Source organism: Callionymus lyra, chromosome 5 (assembly GCF_982586985.1).
Source record: "Callionymus lyra chromosome 5, fCalLyr1.hap1.1, whole genome shotgun sequence".
NCBI lineage: Eukaryota > Metazoa > Chordata > Actinopteri > Syngnathiformes > Callionymidae > Callionymus > Callionymus lyra.
Window position 1 is genome coordinate 22207269 of NC_141822.1, and position 25498 is coordinate 22232766.

At 36.7% G+C, this 25498-nt stretch overlaps 1 protein-coding gene across 1 annotated transcript; it reads right to left on the reverse strand.

Moving 5' to 3' along the window:
* Nucleotides 1-1953: 1953 nt before the first annotated feature.
* prkx (protein kinase X-linked) lies at nt 1954-25498 on the reverse strand. Its single transcript, XM_087791448.1, has 8 exons — nt 24906-25498; nt 16713-16881; nt 15221-15484; nt 12015-12134; nt 9285-9380; nt 6528-6585; nt 4118-4195; nt 1954-2858 (listed from the first exon to the last, which is right to left on the reverse strand). The coding sequence occupies exons 1-8, from the start codon at nt 25051-25053 to the stop codon at nt 2733-2735; spliced, it is 1059 nt and encodes a 352-aa protein (XP_087647574.1). The 5' UTR covers nt 25054-25498; the 3' UTR covers nt 1954-2732.

Sequence of the window (25498 nt, forward strand, 5' to 3'; positions counted from 1 at the left end):
GAACATCATGCACTTCGTTATCAGCATAGACTAATACAACGGTCCTCTACATGTTTAATGATATCATTGTGTATAAAATGTTGAGCTGTAGCAGATACAAATATTGTGCAGCACTAAAAAAACTAAACTTCATTCTATTGTATTAAATCGGATCTATACGTGTCTTTACTTCCCGAGTACGAGTTAAATAAAACAAAATTTTTTTTTTTTTTATGATGATTACAAAACTAGTTTTGAAAACTTAGATTCTTATCAGGATTCTCATCCATGTAGGGTTCATTGCAGTCCAGCTGCAAACGACCATCATCACATTTTCTTTCAATATTCATAGGTAGTGACAAAAATGACATGATCAATAATCAATGCTTAATAAAATTGTATTTTCACTAGTTTATTTTTTTTTTACTATGGAAGTCAGTGAAATGGTTCTGGAAACCCTTTACCCATTTAAGTTACAAAAGACAACGTACATTTTTTGGTCAGAAAATAAAGTGAAGAAATGTTTTTTTTTAAATATTCAAGAAAGCTTGAATAATGTATATATATATATATATATATATATATATATATACATATATATATATATATTTCCACCCTAAATTATAACCAATATGTATAACTCTTTTTGTTTCTTTGACAAAAATGTTTCCAAAAATCAGATATTATGTTCAAAGTCATGAATACACACAAATACACTTTCTTACCGAGTTCATCACCTTGAAGCTGGTTTGCTGAGAAGTTGAATTCTTTTTTCATCATATGGGCAGCTAGTTTGCAAGTCCATGAAATACATGACTGGAAATAAATGCAACAAATACTTATAACGAGCAGAAAAATCATTGACATGAACAAACACACAATAACTAAAATAAGCTCCAGTCAAGCAGAAGATCCGACAGCAGTAATGATCATATAAATACCCTCCAATATATCCAACACAGAAAAGGTAAAAATACTTCCGTCATCGACTTGTTGTATATAAGATTTCTGTAAGAGTTACACTTTATATATGCAATACTTTTTCCAGAATTGAATGGCTGATACTTCAACATAAAGAGATTCACCAAAATCTGAAGACAAATGTGACAAGAGTGAGGTTACGGGCTGGAGATACAATATTTGGACGTTAAGATTTGTTTAATATTTATTACTAATCTGGAATTTTTAATTCTAGAACTGATCTGAACACGGTTGAAAATATAATTTTAGGTGTCATTTGGCACTCAAACAGTGCAAATTGAATTAACCGCAGCTCTGTAATTTGTACAAAAAGTTAAATTGCAATAAAATAATCGGTCTAATACATTGGCTGTGGTGAGGGGCCATCAAGCAAAAATAATTAAGGGTAAGCTATAAAATCAAGTAATACAATCTAGCTAAAAAGTATTATTTCATTGAATACAAACTGTCTTCATAAAATCATTTATCTTCCAAATATTTTTTCCATTCACTGAAATCTTTTTGAGGGGCAATAAATCACAAGAGAACAAATGTTCTAAATCATAAACCATACAGGGATATTTAGAGAAATAAAACTTAGTTCCAACATGATCTTTGACCTCCCCTGGCCACACTTTGTCGAGGTCTGGATTAGTAGTGTAGCAGGGTCAAGAACCAAGGACAATTTTCAGATAGGAATCAGAATATTAACTTTGTAGCTCAGATTTTGGTTCCACGAGTGTGACGACCCAAAAGGATTAAGGCAAATTCTAGATGTAAATTCAGTCTTCATGTAGGAGGTCATAGTGAATGAGTTTTCACTGAGAACAGACTGGATTGTACTTACAGATTTAAGCCTGGACAAACTCGGGAGTGGCATAGAAGCAGCAGTCGTGGTATCAAGCTGAACTGCTGTCATGAGAGGTAAAATACTAAAAAAAAAATGCAATCGTTAGCAAAACTTAAGACACAAACGATCTGAAACTGATATGAAAACACAACACAGACGACAAATCAGGGTATAAAATCACTTTCTTTTATGAAGCCAATGGAGACATGACGTGGTGTTTCCACTCCGGTCGTTTTCTTCCAGGATGAGGTTGGTTAACACAAACAGATGCTACATGATAAACTGCTGACCTCGGCACATTTGACATCACTCCGTCAGCACGTTGAGCAATGTGGGGCGAGTGGGTGGCGTGCTCGACGGCGGCAAACCTCGGTGCATCTGGACGTTTGGAAGTTCAGGTCCGCTTCAGAGGAAGGACTAGAGAACGACGGCGAGGACGTGTAGTGAAGAACCACCTTCTACTGCCACTCCTGTGATGTGACGTCTCAGATCTCCTCCCAACTTTCAACAATAAAGCCCATCAATCGTCTGTAAGGCAACTTTTATCCAAGAGCATTTTAGCGGCTGTGTCGTCAAGTACATCAATTTGAAGCACCATCGCTGAATCATACGTTGACTCAAAAAGTACTTTAAAAAGCTTAAATATAAAACAAGACAGTTAAAAAAAACCCTGATCATAAATCACTGCCAAAACGTATAAAATAACAGTCTTTTGGTTTCAAAGTAACCTCTTTTTTTTTTGCATATAAGTAGGCTCAGAAAAAGCAGTGGTGAAAGTAAAATCAGCACAATTATAAGTTATATAAAAACAAAAAAATGAGCAAATATCCACATGATTCACTTTCGTCACTTTTCTTTTCTAGAGGTCGTCAGTTCAGGTTTTTCTCTGCCGGATAAATAGGTGTTTTTTTTTTTTTTTGGGGGGGACAGTCGTTAAATTAAATCAGAAGTTTTTGAAGATCTCCAAATCCTTCTGAGGAACGGGCGGGTCTTTCTTCCAGTCGTCCTCAGGGTAGACGTCGAAGTTGGACGTGTCGCCCTCGTGGGAAACTTTAGGAAGGATGGGTGGCTGAGGAGACAGTTTGATGGATTGTAAGATTGAAAGAATATTGATGTTACACATATGCAAGTACGTCCTTCAGAAAATATTAACGTATGTTTTCATTTAAACTGACGAATAAAACTCAACAAAAACCTGTAATATCGATGGAAAATATTCAGTGTACAATATAACTGCGGCCTGTTTTTAGTTTTTAAAAGCAGACTAAATGGAACAAGATTTCACACTATTTTGACTTCTCTTGTTATACATTCTACACATACATGTGGGCGGCAGTCACGTGTATTTACAGGCACTGGCAGGAGCGCACATCAGGGCTAGCACTAGCATGCAGAGACCCTTAAACAGACTCACACTTCACACATGTGTGAGGGCTCACACACATTCACAGAAGTGAAGGTTCACGCTGGGTACAGACAGATGTGACGCCTCACTGGTGCACACACACACAGGCAAACACACTAAAGAGGGAACTGACAAATAGTCGTAAAAACGGAATCGTATAAATGCAGTAACGGATCATTTTTATTGACTAATAATCATAAACACATGCTAAACCTTCATGTGATCAAGTTCAATCAGATATTTTACGCAAATTGGACAGAATTATGAGTGAAAATGAAAGTTGATTTTTGATGTTTTGACTTGTAAAAGCTCAGTTGTCAACAGTAATGCAGCAAAAAGTGTTTCCAGAGTTGTATGAAAGTTTTGACTTGTAAAGTCTGACTGTTCTTGATCACAATCATGGCTTGTTTTTTATAAACTATAAAAAGAGGATAAATATAGAGTTAGAGTCTGCTTTTAACCAGAATGAGCAGTAATTAAGTTAATTTGATTTGACTTCTCATGTGGTTAAGTCTAATGGTGATACACTTGAAGCGTCGTGGGACTCGGATACTTTATTAAAGGGCAGATTTAGATTAAAGTTAATCTGCGTTGCCAGGCAACACCTGACACACAGCGAATGACACTATTAAGATTAAAGAGACAAACACAATAATGCAGACTCCTCAATCGTTTGAGGAGATTAGAGGTAGAGGGATTCAAATGGCTCACAAACACAGTTTATCTCATGTATTTAATGCTGCAGTGCTTTAATCCTGGAGAATAAAACTCAGACATGATGTTTGAATTATTGTGTCAATATAATCTCACGCAGATGGAAACTAATTCTGATGTTCTGTCCTCCACACTAGACATACAGTGATATACTCTAGAGTTCATAACTGTAAAGTTAAGTTTTTCTTGTTTATACAAATGAGCTTCACCTTCAGATTGCGTAACGGAACCTCGTCCCAGTCGACCAACTTGAACCATCGATGCTTCTTCACATCATCTGCTCCGTTCTGAGACACACACAAGATTATGGGTTATTACAGTTTATTGACATTAAATAAAGAGAGAGAAAAACTTTTCTTTTTCAGTCATCAAGATGGTAAAAATAAAAAAAGAAGTCAGGTAAAGTAGTGAAGGCAAATCAATGTTTGTTTTACACTTGGTCTGTAGTTGGCACTGCACCTTTTACATTTGCCAAATCAGGGAAGTGTTCGACTGTAAGAACATGGCCTATATTATACTCAGCCCGCAGGAAGCCATTTTTGTATGTGTACTTCCTCAGATCAATGAACTCATGCGAGGTATTGAATTGGTGCTTTCAAAGTGTAAAATTAAACTCTAGTCAATGTTTACTTGGCAGCTGAAGTCAAGTTAAACTCACAAAACGTATCTATACATACACTGTAGAGTACATTCAAAGAAGACGTCGGTATAGAAGATGGTTTGTCATGTAACCATGGATACCACAAACCTCATCAACACAGGCCGGAAAAGAAATTGAAAGGAAAAAAGGGTGTTGCCAGAAAATGAATAAGAAAAAGTAAAGATCTTCATTAACATCCTACTTGTTCAATGTTTGACAGCATCGGTTGTTGTTAAAAAAACTGAAAGTTTCTGTTCAGAGCCTCATTTTAGAATCAGAATCAGAATCCTTCATTTGTCCCGCGAGGGGAAATTCGGTTTAAACAGCAGAGCAATATACAAACAAATAAAAACACCCAGAAATAAAATAAAATGAAAAAAATCGAAATAGAATAAAATAGAAATCTGCACCATATTATATATACAACATATTTACAAAAATAACAAGAAGAGGTGCTGTTAAATATTATATTACATATAGAATATATTCTCATATTTACATATGAGAAGTGATGTTGCTTTCCGCAGCTTTTTCTAACAATCAATGTTCATTAGATTCCTACTTTTATCTTGGTGATGGGAACGACCGAACCTATAAAATGGGCATTTAGCTTGGTGTGGCTGATGAAACGGTGAATTGTGGCTGCAATACATCGCAAGATAAGCCAATTGATGGGACGTTAAACTGATTGATGCAAGTCCATTAAAGGCAACTAGCATGACGGTTGAGTGTTCATCAGCAGAAGAGTATATCCATTAGCTAATAAACTCAATTATTTGTGACACACTGCTTCCACACAGCGTACAAAGAAGTAGGTAATAATTAAAAATATATTCATTAGTATTGAATTTAGTACGGCTCAAGGAAACATTTGTTTGCTGCTGCAGTAAACATGAGTGATGCGGAGCTCCAAAGAAGAATGCACTCGTCGATATCATCCTGCATGCAATAATGCAGAGTTTATCACTCGGACTAAAAGTGTATTGTGATATTGAGAGTAGCTCTCGCTCCACTGCCACTTTAAACTGTCTTAATTAAAACCCTGCAGTCTTGAAAGGTTTTTTTGCGGGGAGTGACAGCCTCCCTGGTGAGACTTTAAATTGTCACAATTCTTACAGGAGACGTCGTGTAATTGAGGTGACAGAGTTTTAACACTCAAGTGAAATTGTTTTAACCAAAGATTGTTGCCTTTTAAGGCAGAAATAACAGCGACTCGGATTAAAGAGGATGAACACACGTTTGCAAAAGGTCAAATTGTTGAGGAGACTTGTTGTATTTGAAGAAAAGATCAGTAAATCTTATCTTAAATATGTTGTTTAATTCGATTTAATATGCATTACGTGCTGATAAATCATTCTCACATTAATATTTATATGAACAAACAATAAATCAAGTCAAAGATTAAAATAATTCATAAAAAAAGATAATTGGACGAACTACCTTCTAGTATGTTTGACTACTTTTCATTTTCTTTTAGCTTTGAATGGTCTCACAATAATAAATACTAGATTTTGATTTGATCATCAATTCATTGTTTAAATTAGTATTTATTAGAGTAGTTTCATTTTGATTTATTGCCTCAAATTCAAAACAGTCTTCGAGTGAAAGATTAAAGCAGTCCTCAAAATACAATAATGATAGACACAATAAACAAAACATTATTATTAAAAAAACCTGATTAACTATTAAAAGACCAAAGAGCATTTACTTTTGATTTACAATTGATAAATATAAAAAAATGTAAAAAGAAAGAATCTGCATATCAGGAAACTTTTATTAACGTTATTTAAACATCATGGCAGGTGTGCGGGAGATAAATAATGTATATATAAAGCCTAATAAGTTGAGTTTTGAATACACTGTGTCAGCATTTCTAGTTTAATGAAAAAACTCAAACAAGCTTAGGTGACACCAAACTACGACAGTCTTAAAAAATGCTGACTAAAGATTTTGGCTGACAAAAAGTCCTACCAACTCACCTTCATGTTGCCTAGTCGTCTGGCTCGGTCAATGACCAGAAACTTCTTGATGAGGTCCCTGTGGGGAAAGGAAACAGTCAGTAAAAGCAGCAGAGTGCCGCATGTCTCCCTTTTTCCTCTCCATGCAGGGACGGAACTGTCAAAGGTCCTGCCAAGCGCTGTCATAATGACAAATGCTGCCTCGCTTAAGGTGACGACGGCTGACCAAGTGAGTTGTGTTGCCTTGACAATCATTTAATTGGAAATATTGTGTGCTGGTTTTTTTTCGTCCAGTTTCCAACATCATAAACATGTGATGGAGACATCCCAGGAAATGATAGAAGAGGTCTTAAATCGGCGTCCCTCATGATGAAATGCGATCGCAGCAGAAAGAAACAGAGCTCTGATTGTGCGGCAGTATCTCACAAAAAAAGAGGCAGTGACAGGTTCATAAATAGGGACTTGAAGTTGACGAGTCAGCGATTTTCCTCGAGACATTTTATTCCCATTTCGTTCAGTTTAAGTCGTGAACATGTTTTACAGATATTAACAGTAGAGGGAGTTGAAAAAAACAACACCTTCTTGTAATGTAGTTATTTGGAAGCATTAATATATAACAATAGTAATTTCTCTGACAATCAAACATGAAGTCAACCTCAGAATAACTCAATATTAAAGTAAGTTTGGACACAACAGCTCCTCCTCAGCTCTGAACTAAACTCGGGGAAAATGGATCTCCTGCTGACATCAAGCAGGTGCAGTGAAGAATGGAAGATAAAAGGCAAAATAAATAAAACATTGAATGCAAAAGAAAGCGTTGCTCACAGAGACAAAAGAGAGGCAATCGGTAACAGATCACCGAATCCAACACTCTTCCTGACAAACGACCTGCATAAGCAACGACATGCCAGACTCGGCCTTCCAGATCAATGGCTGTTTCATGCTGACCTAAGATTACCTTCATCAATACTACCATTCTTCTTCATGATCTTTGTGTATTTTCATTTGTTGTGCTTCGTATTCATGTATTTTAACAGGAGAATGGAATGATATCATCTTAGATATACTTTATAAATAAATAGTTAGTTAGACAGTTTGATTGACAGATGAACTCAATTTAATTCATAATGGAGCAGCACCCAAGAAAATAAACATCACACAGAAAGAAATTAAGAAGCAATTATTGAACAGAGACGGCAACCCAAGTTAAATATTTAACTTTAATTTTCGCAACCCTGCTTGGATGGAGTTTGTATCCTGCGACAGATCATCTTAGATAGCTCAACACACGTGTCCCTGGACACTTTCTAATGTCCTTGTCGAACATAACATAATTTCACAGTTCTTTCATTTCTCGGTACCGAGCACTTGTATGGCAGGGTCAACGAATACATATGAAAAGACTAATTTCTTATAAACAAGGTCAATGCTAATGGAGTTCCACAGAGACACATACTATAAAAAATGTTTACAAAAGTGATGATATAAAGAGCCAGAAGGTGAAAGCTTATTTGCAACTCTTCTTTGCTCTACCAGGATGAAATTGTTGTTTCTTTTTTTATTGTGTAACCACAATGCCGAAGGAACAGCCAGGCTCAAAAGCTCTCATTAAATGGAAGTCATAAGAGCGTAGCAGAGAAAGGAACTTGTGATAATTATTCTCACTTCAATACGTCTTCAATGGGGCAAAGCTTTTTATTTGTTCACATTATTACTAAATGAGGGTTTATTGCAGGGTGAAGTGGTATACAGCCGACGCTGTATTTCAGTTAGACTTTAATATTATGGTATATTTCAATAAGATACCATCCAAAGATGCACACAAGTACCTTGGTGGGTGAAAACAGCAATTCTAGCACATCCTCACTAGCCTCACCCATTGACTCCATGTGTACATTTACTGCAGCCATGAATCTTTTTACCCTCCATCACCATTCCTAACATTATTCGTCTGTGATGTCCCTCGTCCCAACCATCTAAGCCTGGACCAGTAACAAGTATGAGCTCCGAAGATCAACATATAGTGGACAGAAAATGTCTCCGTCAGCAGGAGGGAGCACTGAAGCTCACGGTGGATGGTACAACCAAAGTACAGTGATTTTATAGCAGTTTCTGGTCTCTGGACTCAGACACAGTGTCAGCTCTGAATTGAAACACACATTCTCTCAAACACAGCGTGTCATCGTGATAGCTTGCCAATTCCCACAGTAGGTCTGATGGGAGGGTGAGCATTGAAGGAATGGTTCAAATCAGCCAAGTGTGTCATTAGTGACTATAAGCCAATCCTCAAGTCCTCCAGGGGGATCATTGACCCGCTGATAGAGGGACAGTATAGCACTCAAGAAAGGACAGTCATGTACATCAAGGCTCCAATAAACTGTTAAGACAAATGCTCATGAATTGTCATTTGATTTAAGGGTGCTCGGGTGGGGTAGGCCTTGACTAACAGATGCCTCTTATGATAAAAGAAAATGACAGCAGATAAAGTAAGTGTTATAAGATTATTTTATGGCACCCTTGAGTCATTTCTTGCCTTAAATACCATTTTGATCAAGAGAAAATATGGAGTGTGCCATTTTTTTTGGTGCAAAAACTCTGCCTCACTGGTGACTACTGGTGATTAACATCTTGTTGATTCATTTCCAGAATGATGATTTAGTTTTTATTATGTATCGTATGCAGGAAACACTTACTTGAATGCCATCATGTGGTATTTGATACATCCAATTGTAGGAATTCAAATGACAGTTGCGTGTAGAATTTATGGAAGAAACGTACTTGACATAGAAATCCAGATGGCGAGGGAATTCAAGTTTTCCAGCCAGGATCTTCTGGTAAATTCCAAATGGATTGTCATCAAAGAAAGGTGGGTAGCTGTAGACAAAATAAGATTGCATCAAAACACTGTACAAAAAGGTAAAATAAACATTTTGCGATGGGGATAAACTGCGTTTGCACAACCAAGGTACAACAATTTGACTATTGTGTCAACAGGGTTTTGGTAAATGCTTTCCTAGTTGTTCTGTTCCTTCTTCTGCGCTGCTCTGTCCTGACCTGGACAGTCATTACCCACAAATTACATAATGGGCACTGGACCCAAAACACATTACACACGGAGCCGACAGGAACATAATCACCCCAGTTTGTCACACAGCGCCTGGACTTTCAGACAGTGTTAGGAGACAGTGGGATGTGGGAGTCTACGGGTTGGCAGAGGCCAGCGGCTACAGTCGATTTCTCCCCTGTAAAACTGCTGATGTCATAAATAGAGAATCTAGGTCAATGAAGCAGTACAATACCTCCATTTAGTGACTCAAATGATTGTTCAGCATTATTACAATAGATGTTTAACAAGAGTAGCGATGATAGTTCAATTATTTTGAAAGAAAATGGAAGAAAACCTTATTAACCCAAAAATGACCTAAACTTAAACTAAAACAATAGGTAGTGTACCTTTTTATTTGGCTACAATTATAAGCTTACTATACTTTATTAAGTGAAGATATTCTCTTGTAAAAATCATCTTTCCAGTAACTAAAGTGAGTAATTCAAGTAAGATGATGGAATTCATACGATTTTTCCAAAATGTTCTTTGGTTCCAGAGTAAATAGAAGATCAATATTAAAAATCGCAAATTGAAAATGCATAAAGTAAGAAAGTATGCATGTATAGCTAAAATATCATAAACTTTTTTTTCAATAAGAGTTCAATAATAGTGGAATTTTCAACAATTAATAAAATATTTTCTCTGATTAATGAACATGGAACAGGAACACAGAAAAGGAATAAATTGTTTCTGCTTGTAGGAGGAACTTTGGACTTCCCTTTTTCTCCTTAAATCTTCCACGTCTGCTCCTTTCCAACCACACTCCCTCAACCATGACAAATTTCGAGGTTCATAGTCGCCGATCAACAGCCACACAACACTGCCTGATGAGGATTCAGTCAACACAGGGAGACGGTCGGATGGTTTAGCCCCTCCCTGGTGCACTGAGGGTGATATGCTGAGAGCAGCACAGTGTCAAGTCTCTGCCAGGACGGCGGCCATCAATGGCTGCTCTGATAAATGCTGCGAAAAGGTCACATTCTTTCTACAAATTTAAAGCCCAGGAGCTTTGCCATCAGGATATAAAAGATGGATGGTGAGGCTGAGGGCAGGCAAGTCTACACGACACAGGCGACCTTTCATCACAATCTTGGCAAAAATCGTCCGCCAGAAACAAGTCAAATTTTAATGGCTTTCATTTCAGAATTGGTTAATTAAATGTTTTAGCTTGTTTACACCCACGGACAGATTTAGCTGCTCTTTCGCATGTTGCTTTTATAGACAAAAGAAGAGCATTGCTTTATAGTGGAAATTGTGTTCAGTTTTCCATCAAATGGCTTTGATACCGAGTTCAACTCAAACAACGAGCTGCTGAGCATAATGGAGCCGCTCACCTTAAAGAAAAACTCACCAATATATTTAATATAATGACATTTGTCATGTTTTTAATGTTTTTATATGCTGCAGTTGCAACCAGGAAATCAGCTCTCTACTTCAATAATTGCTCTTAATACCATTTTTACTGCCAAAAACTCTCACCAGTCAGGACATGGCCTTTACTTGAAGATGTGCTGTTGCATCTGGCAATAGGATCGTAGCAACAGATCCTTTAAGACCTTTCAGTTTCAAGGTGCGGTCGGCGAAGACTACACTCCATTGTCGGCAACATCCCATCGATACTTTTCCAGATTAACATCTTAGAAATTTGGAAGCCAAGTGAACACCAGGGTGTATTATACAACCAAAATAATTCCCCTGGTATCAGAAAATAATTAAAAAGCAAAAGTGCTGACAAAGGTTATACATCTAAGTTTTTTGAAGCCATAATCCCCTCTGGAAGTTGATTCCTTTTGTGTCAGAGACACAGCCAGCAACCAGAGCTAGTTTTGGCGATTTGCACTCGCAACTTGTACATGGTCAGCATAAACACATGGGCCAAAAGAAACAAAAAGAATGAATGAGTGCTCTTTTATAGTAGGAAGCAGGAGAATACAGGGAGGCAAATTAAAACCTTTAACAATGCAAACAAGGCATTTCAGTTGACAATAATAAACAAGTACTTAGGAGAAAAAAAGTCATAGTAAAGAATTTAAAAGTAGCATACGTATGATATGTTATTATATAATGTGCAACAGGTAAAAAAAACAACATAATAAATGTCTTGTGAGAATTTTCACAATAGAAAAAAAAAACAAGGAACATTTAATAAATGAGGTGGCAAACCAATGTATTACAATTAAATCCTCTCTCGAACTTTAAATTACTAAAAATGAATCTAAAAAAATTCCAAAAATTATCACTTTTAACATCAAAATCATGTTTTAAGCAGCATAATCTACTGAGTATATCAATAAAGAAGTTTGTTTTTCCATTTGTATAATAGATTAAAAGACTTATTGAACGTAGTGGTTGCAATGAAGTGGACAGTGCCACCTAGTGTTAGAGTTACGTGCCACACCTACCCAGCCAGCATCTCAAAGACAAGGATGCCCAGTGCCCACCAGTCCACTGCCCGACCGTGGCCTTTGCTCTGGATGACCTCGGGAGCCAGATACTCTGGAGTTCCACACAGCGTCCATGTTCTGAAAATAAAAAAGAAACCGATGTAGGATTATATTGTCCAAAATGTTCAAGGTCTCCTTAGTTCAGGAATCATTATTCAATACCATACATTTTTGAAACAAGTTTTTTTTCTCTGTGTAATTATGTGATGTGGTAGAATCTCAATGTTGTTCCTGGTTCAATTAAAGAAAACAATACACAGTGACATACATACTACTGATAATATTCTCTCAAACTATAATAACTTTATTCTTGCACTTTACTTACCAACTTACTTACAAAGACAAAAAAGCAAAATCAGTAAAAAAAAAAACACAAACAGAACAATCTACTCATCCAATAGAAATCAGGAACCATATTGTCAAATAAAGAATACCACCAGCAGGGAAAGAACAAGGTATAAACTAAGAAGTATCGATGCTACAGATAGCCTACAGTACTAAATAACACTTTGATTCATTTTGTAACTTTATGAACCATATATTAAATTAAAAAATTACACGTTAAATTTTTCCAATTACTGTTTTCAGATATTGTTTTCATGCTATGTATTCAACCAATTATTTGGATAATATGAAGAGTGCATTGATAAAAACACAAAAGCAATTATTTTGTGAATTAATTTATAATCAAAATTGATTTAAATCAGAATCAATGACAACTGAAAAAAAGTTCAACATTTGCATTAATCTCTTTCTTTTCAAGCTATTTAGAGAATATTAACAATAACATCCTAACCTGTTTATTTAATTTTTGCCCTCTGTTTGTGGGGCACAGACAGATTATTGACACCATCACCATGTGCAGAAAATGGGCGCTTTGCTCTCTTCAAGCCGCTCAACTAAAAGGCACTTGTGTCTCAATGTCACTGATATCACCTGCACGACGACCTAATTTGACCAGTCGCCATGACAACAGCATTTTGGATGGAAATTCTGTTGTGATATTAACAGTCCTGTGATACAGAAAGAATTAAGCAATACTCGACAGGCCACAATCAAGATAAAAAAATAGGTCAATAAGCAATATTGTTTCTATGACAATCTTGTCACCGCAGCAGAGGATGTTTTGCTTAGGTCAGTTATTAAAGCTACCAGCAGGAGGCGCTGTGGCAGCACAGCACAGCTGCAGGATCATGAGGCTCCCTATCGGAGAAGGGAAGAACAAGGGAGCTAGGAGGAATAATTTGATTCAGATCCTCCATTTATGTAAATGGGTCACTTGCATATCAGAGAGGTATCTACTCCCTGTTTATAGAGAGGAAACATTATTCAGCTCCATCATGTTTACAAGTCTGCTGGGTCAACGCTGCACACACGGAAACACATTAGAAGAAAGGAAGCTGCAGGATAGACGGAGCAGTTAAGAGCATCCTCATCTGTTGGAGTCGCTTATAGCAGATGTTCCCACACCTGCAGTTAAACAAATGTTACCTTGTTTTTTTCCCCTTCATCAACGAATATGAGAATGTTTTTTATACAATCACTTTTTAGAAGAACAGACAATAGCCACAACAGAATGGAGTGCTATGCAAAACCCTTCTGTCGACAAATTATACGAATCAATAGCTTGATTTACTAGCCCTAACGAAGGAGACAGAATACAGAGTGGATTTATACCAAACTAGGAGGAATGTACATAAATTACTGCTGTGCCATTGACAGGAAAGTTGAGCATGGCGTGCTTTATGTAACACTTGACTGACAAACCTGAGTTCAAACGCAAGTAAAAGTAGAATAACTGTCAATTTTCTTGACACTAATATAGCAGGGAGAAAGCGCTGACTCAGCATGAGGTCCCGGGTGGTCAGCAGTTTTTGCATTGCTAAGCCGAAAAGACCATTGACAAGCAGACAATTTAGAGTCTGTTTTGGGTCCGTGGGAAGATTTCACAGTCGGAGCTTGCAGGACTCCGAGTTCGATTTGAATCCAGTCCGTGAAGCTGAAGCCAGACAAACTTGATGATGCGAGTCTTTGGGCTTAGAATTGTGCCATCTTGAATTGGCCATGAAATGAACAATATTGGATTGAAGAAAAGTGAACATAGAAAAGTGAGCAGCGAACAGACAAACAAAATAAAAAATAAAATATACGCAAGTCACAGCCTAATTTTGATTCGACATTTGATTGTTTTTTTATTTAACTTAAATATTACGATAAGTTGTGACGTGTACAACACTCTCCCAGCATCACATGCTTCACAGTGAAAATGAGTCCTAAAAACCAGGTCAGTCATTTTTCTTCTGTTGGTTCACATGCACTCAACACTGTGCCATTTTTAAAGACAACCACATTACTTTCAAACAATGCTAGTTCAGGTTAATGCTAATGAACCAAACTACATTCATGTTCATTGACTGCGTAAGTCTAGGAGCGGCAATGGAAACATAGTCTTTTTTATTAATAAACCGTAAGATAGTTAAACTGATGTTTCATATCATAATATTGATAGTACATATCAAAACATCATTGAGACACAGCTTTCTCCTCCAGAAGTTGCTGATTGTTGTGAACTTGGCAGTTCAAACACAATCGCACAATTCAAAAGTCAGGTGAGTACAAGTGAAACCAGCAGAAGAAGTCACAGCAGGAGGCCGTTGACAGAGTCTGGTTCTGCTCGAGGCTTCTGCCTTCTAAAAGTAAGTTTTTGCTCATCACTGTCACGCTGCTTGATTTACTAGGATCAAAGTCTGTAAAAAAGGATTTGACCGAAAAACAAAATTGGATTTAACTTCTTGGTAAAAATCTGGAAAAATTGATAAAAATCAAAAGTTTAAGAAATATATTTTGATGTATCTTGCGATTTGGCTGAAAAATGATCAGTGTTTTCTTATGCTTTCCATTTTAATATTGCTTTTTCAACCAATACTCATAAAGTATTTTGTCTGTTTATGTTGATATTAATAGTAAATTTTTGTATATATTGGACAAAGCATAACATTATAATGTACAATATAACAACTGATAAAACTCCTCCATCTATAAATTATATACAGGTATTATACTTTTATACTTTTTGTCAAAAGTAGAGACTAGAAAATGAGTTTAAATGTAATAGTAACTGAAATGTAAAAACAGTCATCAAAGTACATACTGAATCTACCCACCTTTCTGAAAGCTTCTTAGCAAAGCCGAAATCAGTCAGTCGAATGTGTCCTTCACTGTCAAGCAGTATGTTCTCAGGTTTTAGGTCACGGTAAACGATTTCTTTGGAGTGGAGGTACTCGATAGCGCACACAATCTCAGAGGTATAAAAGAGGCCTGTTGAGTTGCTGAAGCGGCCGCGGCTTCGTAGGTAGCTGAACAGTTCGCCTCCTGGCACGTAGTCCATAAGCATGTAGAGGAAGCGCTCGTCGTGGTGTGTCCAAAACCTACAGAGAAAATGGAAAAACAGACCAAAGAGCACATCAAAAAAGGTGAAAACTGGCATCAAAACAACCCGATTACAGATGGCATAGTGGCTGTATCAATCTGAATCATTTAAGCTTCTGTGGTTTGCAGCAGAATTTTCAGCTAGAAAGGCACTTTAGAAGAACAAAACAAGAGAGGTTGCCACTGATGAAGATGGAAGAGACTCTGGGGTTTCCATGAGTGCTGGCTCCTGGCCGCAGACATGATTGCTGGTTCTTCAACCATTTTCTCCTCACAAGTGAATTCTTTCTACAGATAAACAGCTTCTGTGCTGCCTATTTCAATCATTTGCTGCGACAACCAAACAACAATCATTCAAAGATAATTTGGTTTCAATGTTGTTGATACTGCCTGAGTCACCATCAAGGATAGCAAAAGTTATTTGGTAATTTTGAAGTTTGTTAAGTTTTTTTTGTTTGTCCAATTTAATTTTTTTACATATCAGCTTTTGTAACAAAGAAAACATGCAGTTTAAACAGAAATATTTTGATAACGGCTACAATGTCTACACCAAATCATAAATAATTGATCTTTTCACAACAGCTTACACCTCTAATGGAGACGGGTATGATTATCTTTATAAAAATTATGTGGTGTTTTATTCACTCAATTTTTCATTCCAGAAGCTTTGACGTGAACAAATCCATGCTTAAAACAAGTATCAACCGTGTTGTTTTGTAATATGTCCAAACCTGTCAAATTCCTGTAAATGTCCAAATGAATAAAAAAAAAAACTCCAAGTGAAGGTGTATTTTTTTTCTTAAAATTATGGCACAATTGTACTCAACGCGAATGTGTGGGATGAGCAGCAAACCTCAGTATGTCAGTTGCGGCCATGAAAAAATTCCTCAGCCAATGCCAAACCATGTATTCTTCACATGCCATTTATTCTTCAGCGTATACTGCCCCGGGTGCCTTTTATCAGATGCCAATTCAGAACTTTCGGGATCAGCTTGGGCATGTTCTTTGAATCAGACAGATGTTTGAGCAGACAGGTGACCAGCATGGGCAGAGGCAGCAATGGTTTAACCTTATATTGTTACACTGGACCTAACTTAAGATAGTTTTTACCTCAATTCATTCAAGTCTGATTTGATGCAACATCTTACACTAACAGGAACAAATGAATGTCCACAGCTGGACTTTGCTTCACGTGCATTTGTGACCATTTGGGAAGATTACACTCACAGTCGGATGAGGAATGGATGGTTGACTTCTGACAGAACCTCCTTCTCATTGTGAACGTGCTGCTCCTGCTTCAATCGGATCACATCTGGTATCTTCATTTGCTTCAAGGCATAAAAGCTTCGACTTTTCTTGTCCTTGACAAGGAAAACTCGGCCAAAGGTCCCAGTGCCTGAGAAAATGAAAAAAAAAATTGACTTTCAAGGGAGAAAAGATCATTCAAACAACATAAAGGTTAAGAAATATTAATTCACATTGAACCTCAAATGATGATGTTATTACCCATGATTCATTTATCCATGTCAATTTGCATAGAAAATTGTAAAAAGAGTTACGGCATTAAAATATAATAATTACACACCTATGTAATGCATGTATTTGTCTCACATGAAGAAACACGCTAGTGATGCTAACTAAAAAAAAAATCATATTTAATGGCTTCAGTCTGGTGTCATGGCCACTTCAGACTCCCTTGACCTCACCATGAGACATGAACCCACAACCAGTCCATGTTTAGTGCCAGAAAGGAGCACTTAGGTCACCGCCTGGTGCCCGTCCATTCCACCACTGCTCAAAAAACAACTCCAGGTGAGCTCATGACCTCCAGTGATAGTTTGTTGGTGGCAGTTTCTTTTTTATATACTGAAAAGTATTCACTGAGGTAAAAGAAAGAGAACAATTCACAACTGCTCAACTGCTCATAAAATGATATGACACACATGTAATTAAATGAACTGTTATACTTTTTATTCACAGTCATAAGAGACACAATCATGTTATGCATTTTATAAGAAACGCACATACATTCGTCAGTTCTGACAAGACAGGACAGGAATGTACGGCATGCATCCGGATCACTCAGGTGCCTTCACCTGGATGAGCCACTGTTCGTTAGACAGACATGGCTTTGTTTAGCAGTTGAGACATGTGAATAGAAGAGGCAAAACAAGATAAGGACTTCCTCCTATGAGCCCATAAATTAAAGGAACGGTTGTTTGGCTTGTCCTGAAACATACAAGGAAAATAAACCATGTTTTGGAATATGGTTGACATATATTATCCACTTAACTGGAAGGCTTTAACATTTCTGTTAATATGAACCTTGAACTTTTAGCAAGTCATGACAGGTTTTGTACAGCTTAAGGATAAAATAGAATAACTTAATTTAAAGAACAGTTTTACCTCTGGGCTACTTCTGGGAAACACCTGTTTAATGTATGTTTCCTTTGCTACAGTTTTTCTTCCCATATGCCCCACTTGATTTTTTTTTTCACGTGTCATGTTATCAGCATCAGCAAATCATAGAGGAAATAAAGAGAGTTTCTTTTGAAAATATGTTACATTATAGAACTCAAAAAGATGCTCTTAAGAAAAAGAAACTTTTTTTTTTAATATAGATTTGTTATATTGTCCCTTAGATTATAACTTAAAACAAACTTAGTTTTTAAGAACTCGTGAAGCAACTCTTAGAAATCTATATGATTAAAATAGTAGGAATATAATAAGGAACCTTATCTTGCTCTTTTCAGGGGCTTTAAAAACATACCAGGCTCAGTGTCTTATCTTGGGTGTGATGCATGTTCTCAAAGTGTGTATTTCACTCCATTGAGTATTATTAAGTCATTTCATTAATAGGTTATGAATAAAGGATTATCTTATTTTAAAGTTTTTTTTTACTGCTTTACGTCTGCACTAATGAACATATACTGGACTCATAGCTAAAAGTAAAAAAGCATTTTCTTTATTGAGGTTCTACAAGAAACCTTTTATAATAAACATTTATCTCAATCCCAATTAGGAACAAAACTAATACGCTAATTATTTGAGTAAATTATTTTTTCCCCTGCTCAATTAATCAATCTTTATTTCAAATTACGGTAGGGGGGAATTTGTTTTTCTCTAACACTTTTTAAATTATTGTAAGTAAGTAAGTAATTTTTATTTGTATAGCTTAAATGCCGACCACACAAACATAAACCATATTGAGTGAAAGTCAATGTTTTTTATTCCTTTTTTTTTTTCAAATTTAAAAGCCATCAAGTCATTTGTCTACCTCTGGGGTTTTGAAATAAAACTGTTTCCGAGGAAGAAGCCTGTTGTTCATTCATTGTGAAGTGCTTTTAATAAAATCCAAAAACATATGCTATCAGATGACTCGATAATTGGTCAGATTTCTGTAGAAAATTGGATTTCAAAAACATGTGATCGCTGTAGCCATAACCATGATAAACCCTTCACTTTAATGCATCACAAAACTCAGAAGTAAAGAAATCTAACTGCAGAAGAAAAAGTTCTGGGTCACTGCTTAAATATCATTTATGTATGCATATATAATATATCATGCAGAAACAGTGGTAAGCAGTAGCTCAAGAAAATGTTAGAATGGGACTTAATTAAAAAATGGACCTTGAAGGTAGCACAGAGATACCCTATACCGTAATAGAACACTTCAGTAAGTGGGTCATCTCGACTCATCTTCCACCTGCTCAGTCTCTGGCAAAAAAAACCCCAGCAGCCCTGCATGCACCAAGCAGATTCTTAGACATCAGCCGATAAATCTTGAAAATTGATGTTGATGATAGAGACTGATATGCCTGTAGTGACAGGACTGCAGCTGTCTTGTAGTGATGTTTTCAGGGTCATTCAGGCTCCACTGCAAACAAATCAAAAGCAGTACGGGACTTGCTTCATGATTTCAATGACAATTAAACAACAGCGGGCAGATAAAGAGCTTAAGCAGATCCAAATCCTTCTCATCAAACAAAATGGCTTGGTAAATTGGATTTTTATGCAGAGCTCATAAGCTTGGAATTTTTTCCCAACAGCGGCGGATGAACACTGCTCTCGGCTGCACGAAGGCTCGACACGTGTTAATCTCAAACTCTCTTGGCTTCATGTCACTTTGTGTAAATGACTGAGACCTTCAATGGCATCCTCCGGAAAAAAGGCCATATACATCTGGAAAACCTTCATAGAAAGGAAAGCTGCAATTTTCTTGCACACTTTTTGCTATGATTTTTTACTTATACCATGACTTTTAGAAGCCGAACCTATTTACATCTAAACAAAGAAACAGAATTTCTCAGAAATGTTGTTAAAAATAATTATGTTCAGTCATTAAAATTGTCTTTTTTTTTTTTTTTCTCAATGGACAGGCCAAGCCCAGTTACATCAATGTATTACCAGTTACCTGGTATTAATGGGGCTTGGGTGACTCAAACACTAACTTTTCCTCAGCTATTATGCAAAAGTGTCCGATTTCAATCTATCCAGAAAAATGCTGAAAAAAGTCTGATGTCTGGCCTTCCGACTCGCAACACCACCAAGAGGCTGATTTTACTAAGGGTAGGTCACATGAAGGTCACATACCCCGAAGAAAAGCAATAAAACTAACTACAATCATCATTGGTGCCTTTTTTGTTTTCAATATCAAAGATGAGGTTAAACTTTATATAATAACTTATCGCTGATTGGTACAGAAGGGATAGTCCCGTTGAAATACATAAAAAAATACAATAAATATATATATATATATATATATATAAGTAAAAAATTAATGTCTCAATTATTTGCACGTCATGAGATCACTCTTCTCTGTAACCATCAATCTCATGGAAATTAACCTTTGCAGCCTTATATGGCAGGTTTGTCTCAAGGGTAGGAAAAGTCAAGTGTTTCAACACCATAGGTTTCTTAACAAACTATTCATGGGCAAACATTTGTTTGTAATGAATCATACCTGAAGGGAAAGTAGCAGTCATAATGTCTATTGCATAATTTGTGAATATCTTTTTGAAAAAAAAGTAGTGTATGTATTAACCTTTAATGTCTGCCTAAGTACACCCTACAGACCATTACACGACAGCGTAACAGTCTTTATTTGAAGTATTTATCTGAATAGCAACAATGTCTTTTATATTCTACATATGGATGGATGTCATCAGACTAAGTCACAATGAATTTCCTCTGCAGTCCGTAGTCATTTGTAAGAGCCATTATCCCTTTGCCACTGAGCCATTTGTTTGCCTTACTTAAACCCTATCACAATTGTCTTGAGTGACACTAAACCTAAAATACAATGATAGAGCCGCTGTTATTACACAGTGTAAATCCCTGTCACACAATGTAGAACATGCATGTTGATTATGGGATTTGTAGTGTGTCACTGCTTTTAACAGCAACAAAGCCATGCAAAGAAAGTGAGCATAAAAAAACGATGCGTCTTCAGTGATGATGGCAGAAACAGGGTTTGTCTACTTGTGCACAGGAAACACAATTCAGAAGTTTAACCAAATTCAGAAAACAGCATAAGCTTTATTAGGTTAAATAACATTAAGAGATAAGGAGTATTTATATCAACTACAGGTATTTAAAATAACTTCAATAAACACTTGAAAAACAGTAAGTGTTAAATCAACATTAGTTAAGAGATCAGTAAACAGTCATTTTACATTCTTTGCTATCTCTACCCGTTAATCTCACACCTTTCCCTAATAAGTGATCCTTCTTTACCTTGATATATACATTTGGCTTAGTCTTGTATTTACTCTTGTCAATGGGTAGTGCTATTTATCCCAAGTCGCACCTTTTTCTACTGAAATGAATTGAAAGAATAATATTTAAGGCAAAACACAAGGTCCAGACAAGTGAACTGTTTGAAAAAGCAAATATAGGGAAACCGTCTTTATGTAAAAAAAAAAAAAAAATTGTATTGTATTGACAGAGCCAGAAACAGATCGCAACAAGAAACTCCACAAAGCTGATTTAGGAATCTGATGAATTGGGATAAAGTAAAAGCATTCATAACTTTTAAAGACCAGAAACAAGTGGAAGCAGCAGTGGTTTTGTGTTACTTAGAGGCATGAACACACACGTCACAACATGAAGCAGGTGAACAGTGTTCTAAGTTTCCTTTTGCCAAAGTTATATTATATAATTTTTTCAAGAATTAGAAAGACTGTTGTTGTTGCCAACCAGTTTAAGTTAATAGAATGTGCAAAACACACATGGTTAATTTGTTACAGCAGCTCAATTCATTATTATAACAACATATATCTTTCCATCATCTAGTGCTTATCGATTGCCTCTATATTCGTGGAAAACAGCAAGGTTTTACCCGACATTGAGAGATGGTCTGAACTAGGGCTGCACGATATATCGAAAAAATATTGACATTGTGATATTGGCACATGCGATATGTATATCGAAAACATGTGCAATAATTTATAAATTTTCATTGTATAAATCAAGCATTTCTTAAATGTGCACTTTGACCAATCAGTGTCACGTTCTGTAAAGTTGTCAATTTATACTTCTATGTCTCGTTGTTGTTTACGTCTCCGTCCGTCGGTGAGCTGTGCAGTGCAGCTTGCTAGGCTCGGTTGCTATGGCGATGCGTCTTTCTGGCGCGCTCACTTATATACATGGAAGTAAGACTAACTTATGAGCGTTACTCAAACGCGAGTAATCCAATCGGCAGCTCGTCTCTTTCAACCACCTTTGCTAAAGCAACATATTGTCAGTACTTTTCATCTCGTCTCAGTCGTTTTCAGTGTTCTTATAAGATCGCAGAACTTCCAAACAAACTTCGAACAGTTTTGCGGAAAACCCACGAAACTGAGCGTTATAAGTGATATTTTTCTCCGATCATGTCGGCACAGACGCCCAGAAATAAACGAAAGGGAAATATAACATCGTTTTCCATCTTCAAACCCCAGGACCTCCCCTACAGTACTAGCACCAGTGCGCGGCTGCGCATGCATGCGGGCTATTTTTTTTTTTAGGTGAAAGAAAAAAATATCGCATTAATATCGAGATCGCAATTCAAGACACAAATATCGAATATCGCACATATTTCCAATATCGTGCAGCCCTTGTCTGAATGTGTTCTGTATCATTCATTTGAATTCCTACCCACTGGGCATTCCTGGAACACCTCCTGTCATAGGCGTCCAGGAAAGGCATCTATAAAAGGTGCCCAAGCCATCTTAAATTGCTTCTCTCCATGTGAAGGTTAGTAAGTTACCATTCCACTTTCAGTCTCATCCTGATGAGTTACTCACCTCATTTCTAAGGGAGGGTCCAGACATTCTTCCGAGAAAACTCATTTTGGCAGCTTGTATCTACAATCTGTTGTTTCAGTCACCACACGTACCCTAAATGGAAAGATTTACGGGTGGTGACCTCAGACTTGACTGAGGATGCTGCACTGATCCATCTGGTGATCGTACACTTCATATTTCTCTACATGACGGCCCGAAAATCAAATGAACATAAAATGAAATAAAATTCGCAAACCTTGACTATAATTATCGTATTTTTCGAGATTATATATCGCAAATTCGATTCATCGTTCAGCCTTAATATACACTACAATTTGGGTCCTAATACTGAGCCCTGAGTTACTCTGCAGTTTACACTATGGGTACGCTAAGGGCTGAACGATCGTTATTGTATCTCTATTGATATATTAAAATGCAAGGTATTAACATCACAAACCCAGCCATAATCGCTCAATAGCAAACTTATTCTGTATGTAAACTGAAGCATTTGCAAACTTTTTTGCACCCGTCGTTTTTAGCAAGCCCTTGCAATTGATGGACAGCTGAAGCCAGCCAATGGCAAACACCCAGAGAGGCGGGCTTGAGGAAGACTCAATTGTAAACAGAGGAAGAATATAGTCATTATCTCAAGATACAGCAAATACAGAATCTTCTACTGATTTAGAGGCAGAGGGAAAGAATTCGTCCATAATATGGAGATGCATTTCAGAAACAAGGACTTTACTCAGAGCTAGGTATAGTACAGGATGTGTATGACAAAGATCAGGGGAAAGGAACGTAGCACAACCAACTTTTGATGTTGCTTATTTTTTTAAACAATACTGAATGCTTAAAGTATTTTTGTCTACTTTGCAGTGCGTTATAATAAATTAAGCAGTGCTTTCTGTCTGTCTGTCTGTCTGCTTCCTCCTCATGTATTGTTTTTGTTTTGGTGAAGGATATTTGTTTTTCACTAAAGTCATATTTTTCATTTACAATTAACATGCAAATATTTAAAGCGTTTGTTCGTTTTTTTGTGTTGCTATTAAACTTCCTCCCGCTGGATGGCAGAAATAATTATGTTCTTTGGCAGCTAAAGGAAAATAAAATCCTTCAGGATCCTTGAATGAGGACAAGAAGATACAGTCGACTCCAGCAGCTTTTTAGCTCATGTTTGGACATATTTTGGTTTCAAAAAGAGTGAAAGCTTTTACGATTCAAGTCATGCCACAAATATATCCTTGTTCCTACAATATCACGATATATCTTATCCTTGTCAATTTATTGTATGGCCAGACACACACCCTTTATTTACACACTCAGATATCCTTTGTAAGGTATTCTTCCTCATAACTCTTAAATAGTCCAGTTCTGATCTGCTGATCTTGTTAAAAAACTCGCTCAAGGATCAATTGCATAAATGTGTTTTTAAAGTCCAGAAAAAAGGCTGCCAGACAACTTTAGAAAAAGGTATTGAGACTCATTGTGTTATGGCTGTCGTGAGGCAACATACTATGCGTCATTGAAAACAGCCAGAGGCATTCTAGCCTCACGAACGTTATTTAAGACCAAGTCGATTCTACTTTCAGTATTGTGTAGAGACAAATATTGAATTAAAAATGAACAAATCCTCTAGAGAAATTGCCATGTTTTTCCCATTTGTCTGGGAACCTGTAAATTTCAAATAGGCTGTTGCAGTATTGAAATTGTGAACAGTCATAAATATAGGATATACAGGATAATAATTAATCTTTTAGTATTTGATCTTAGCTAGCTTTTGTTTTCACGAGGAACAATAAGTAACTAGAAGAACACTTTAATCTGATTAGCACACAGCGTGATTTCCGTTGAGTGACTCAATTCCCATTTCAAGAATTACTAACTGGAAATCATGTGTCATACCGAGGATGGACGATGACAGCTACATGATGAGCGGCAACACCTTTTTATACAGAAAACAGAACAATAACTTTTGGATATTTTATACTAAAAGTTGAGCTTGTTTCTTGAGTGTATCCATTTAGTATCCACATCTACTAAAATGCATCTTCTGTACTGATGGGAAGTTAAACACATCATTGCAAAAACTAAACAGAATTACTCGATGTAAAGCTAGTTTATTTACCATAAGTAACAATATTGTTCTGTGACTCACCCACTGTTGCAACAGTCTCCAGGTCATCCAGAGCATAGGTCCGGTTATATGTCGGTCCTTCACCAGCTGGACTGCAAGCATTGCTTTTATTCTCTTTCAAAATGACCGGCTCGCTGCTAACTCCAACTTTTGTTTTGGACGACGCCATTATTAAAAAATTGTGAGAATAGCAACAAAAATATGATGATGGAATTATTAATAGTTCATTGTCTCTGTGTGCGGCAAAACTCGGGTTACAAGCGCAGGATGAAATTGGATTATTTGAGATTATTATTTAAGATTTGTATCAAAATTAAAGTATACAATATAGGTTTGGAGCAGAGAAGCCGGGGACAGGTGCACAGCAGCGGTATGTAGCTTTAGCCACGGCTAACACTGGATAACTAACAGGAGCAGCAGCACTCAGAGACAAGAAAACTAAGTTGCACCAGAAAAAACTATTTCCGTTAGGAAAACAAAAAAAATGAAACACATATATCGCGACTAACAACTGCTTTCCTGCCTTAAAGATAGCGCTTTACTACATTGTTTACTTGCCGACAACAACAGACCTCACCCAGCGGCGTTCCATCTGTCCACATATACCAGGAAGA

Coding starts and splice junctions, on each gene's coding strand:
- prkx (XM_087791448.1), bottom strand. CDS start 25,053: ATGGCGTCGTCCAAAACAAAAGTTGGAGTTAGCAGCGAGCCGGTCATT. Junction 9,381..12,014: donor GTCTTTGAGATGCTGGCTGG/GTAGGTGTGGCA, acceptor TTTTGTCTACAG/CTACCCACCTTTCTTTGATG. Junction 2,859..4,117: donor TTCCGTTACGCAATCTGAAG/GTGAAGCTCATT, acceptor CTGTCTCCTCAG/CCACCCATCCTTCCTAAAGT.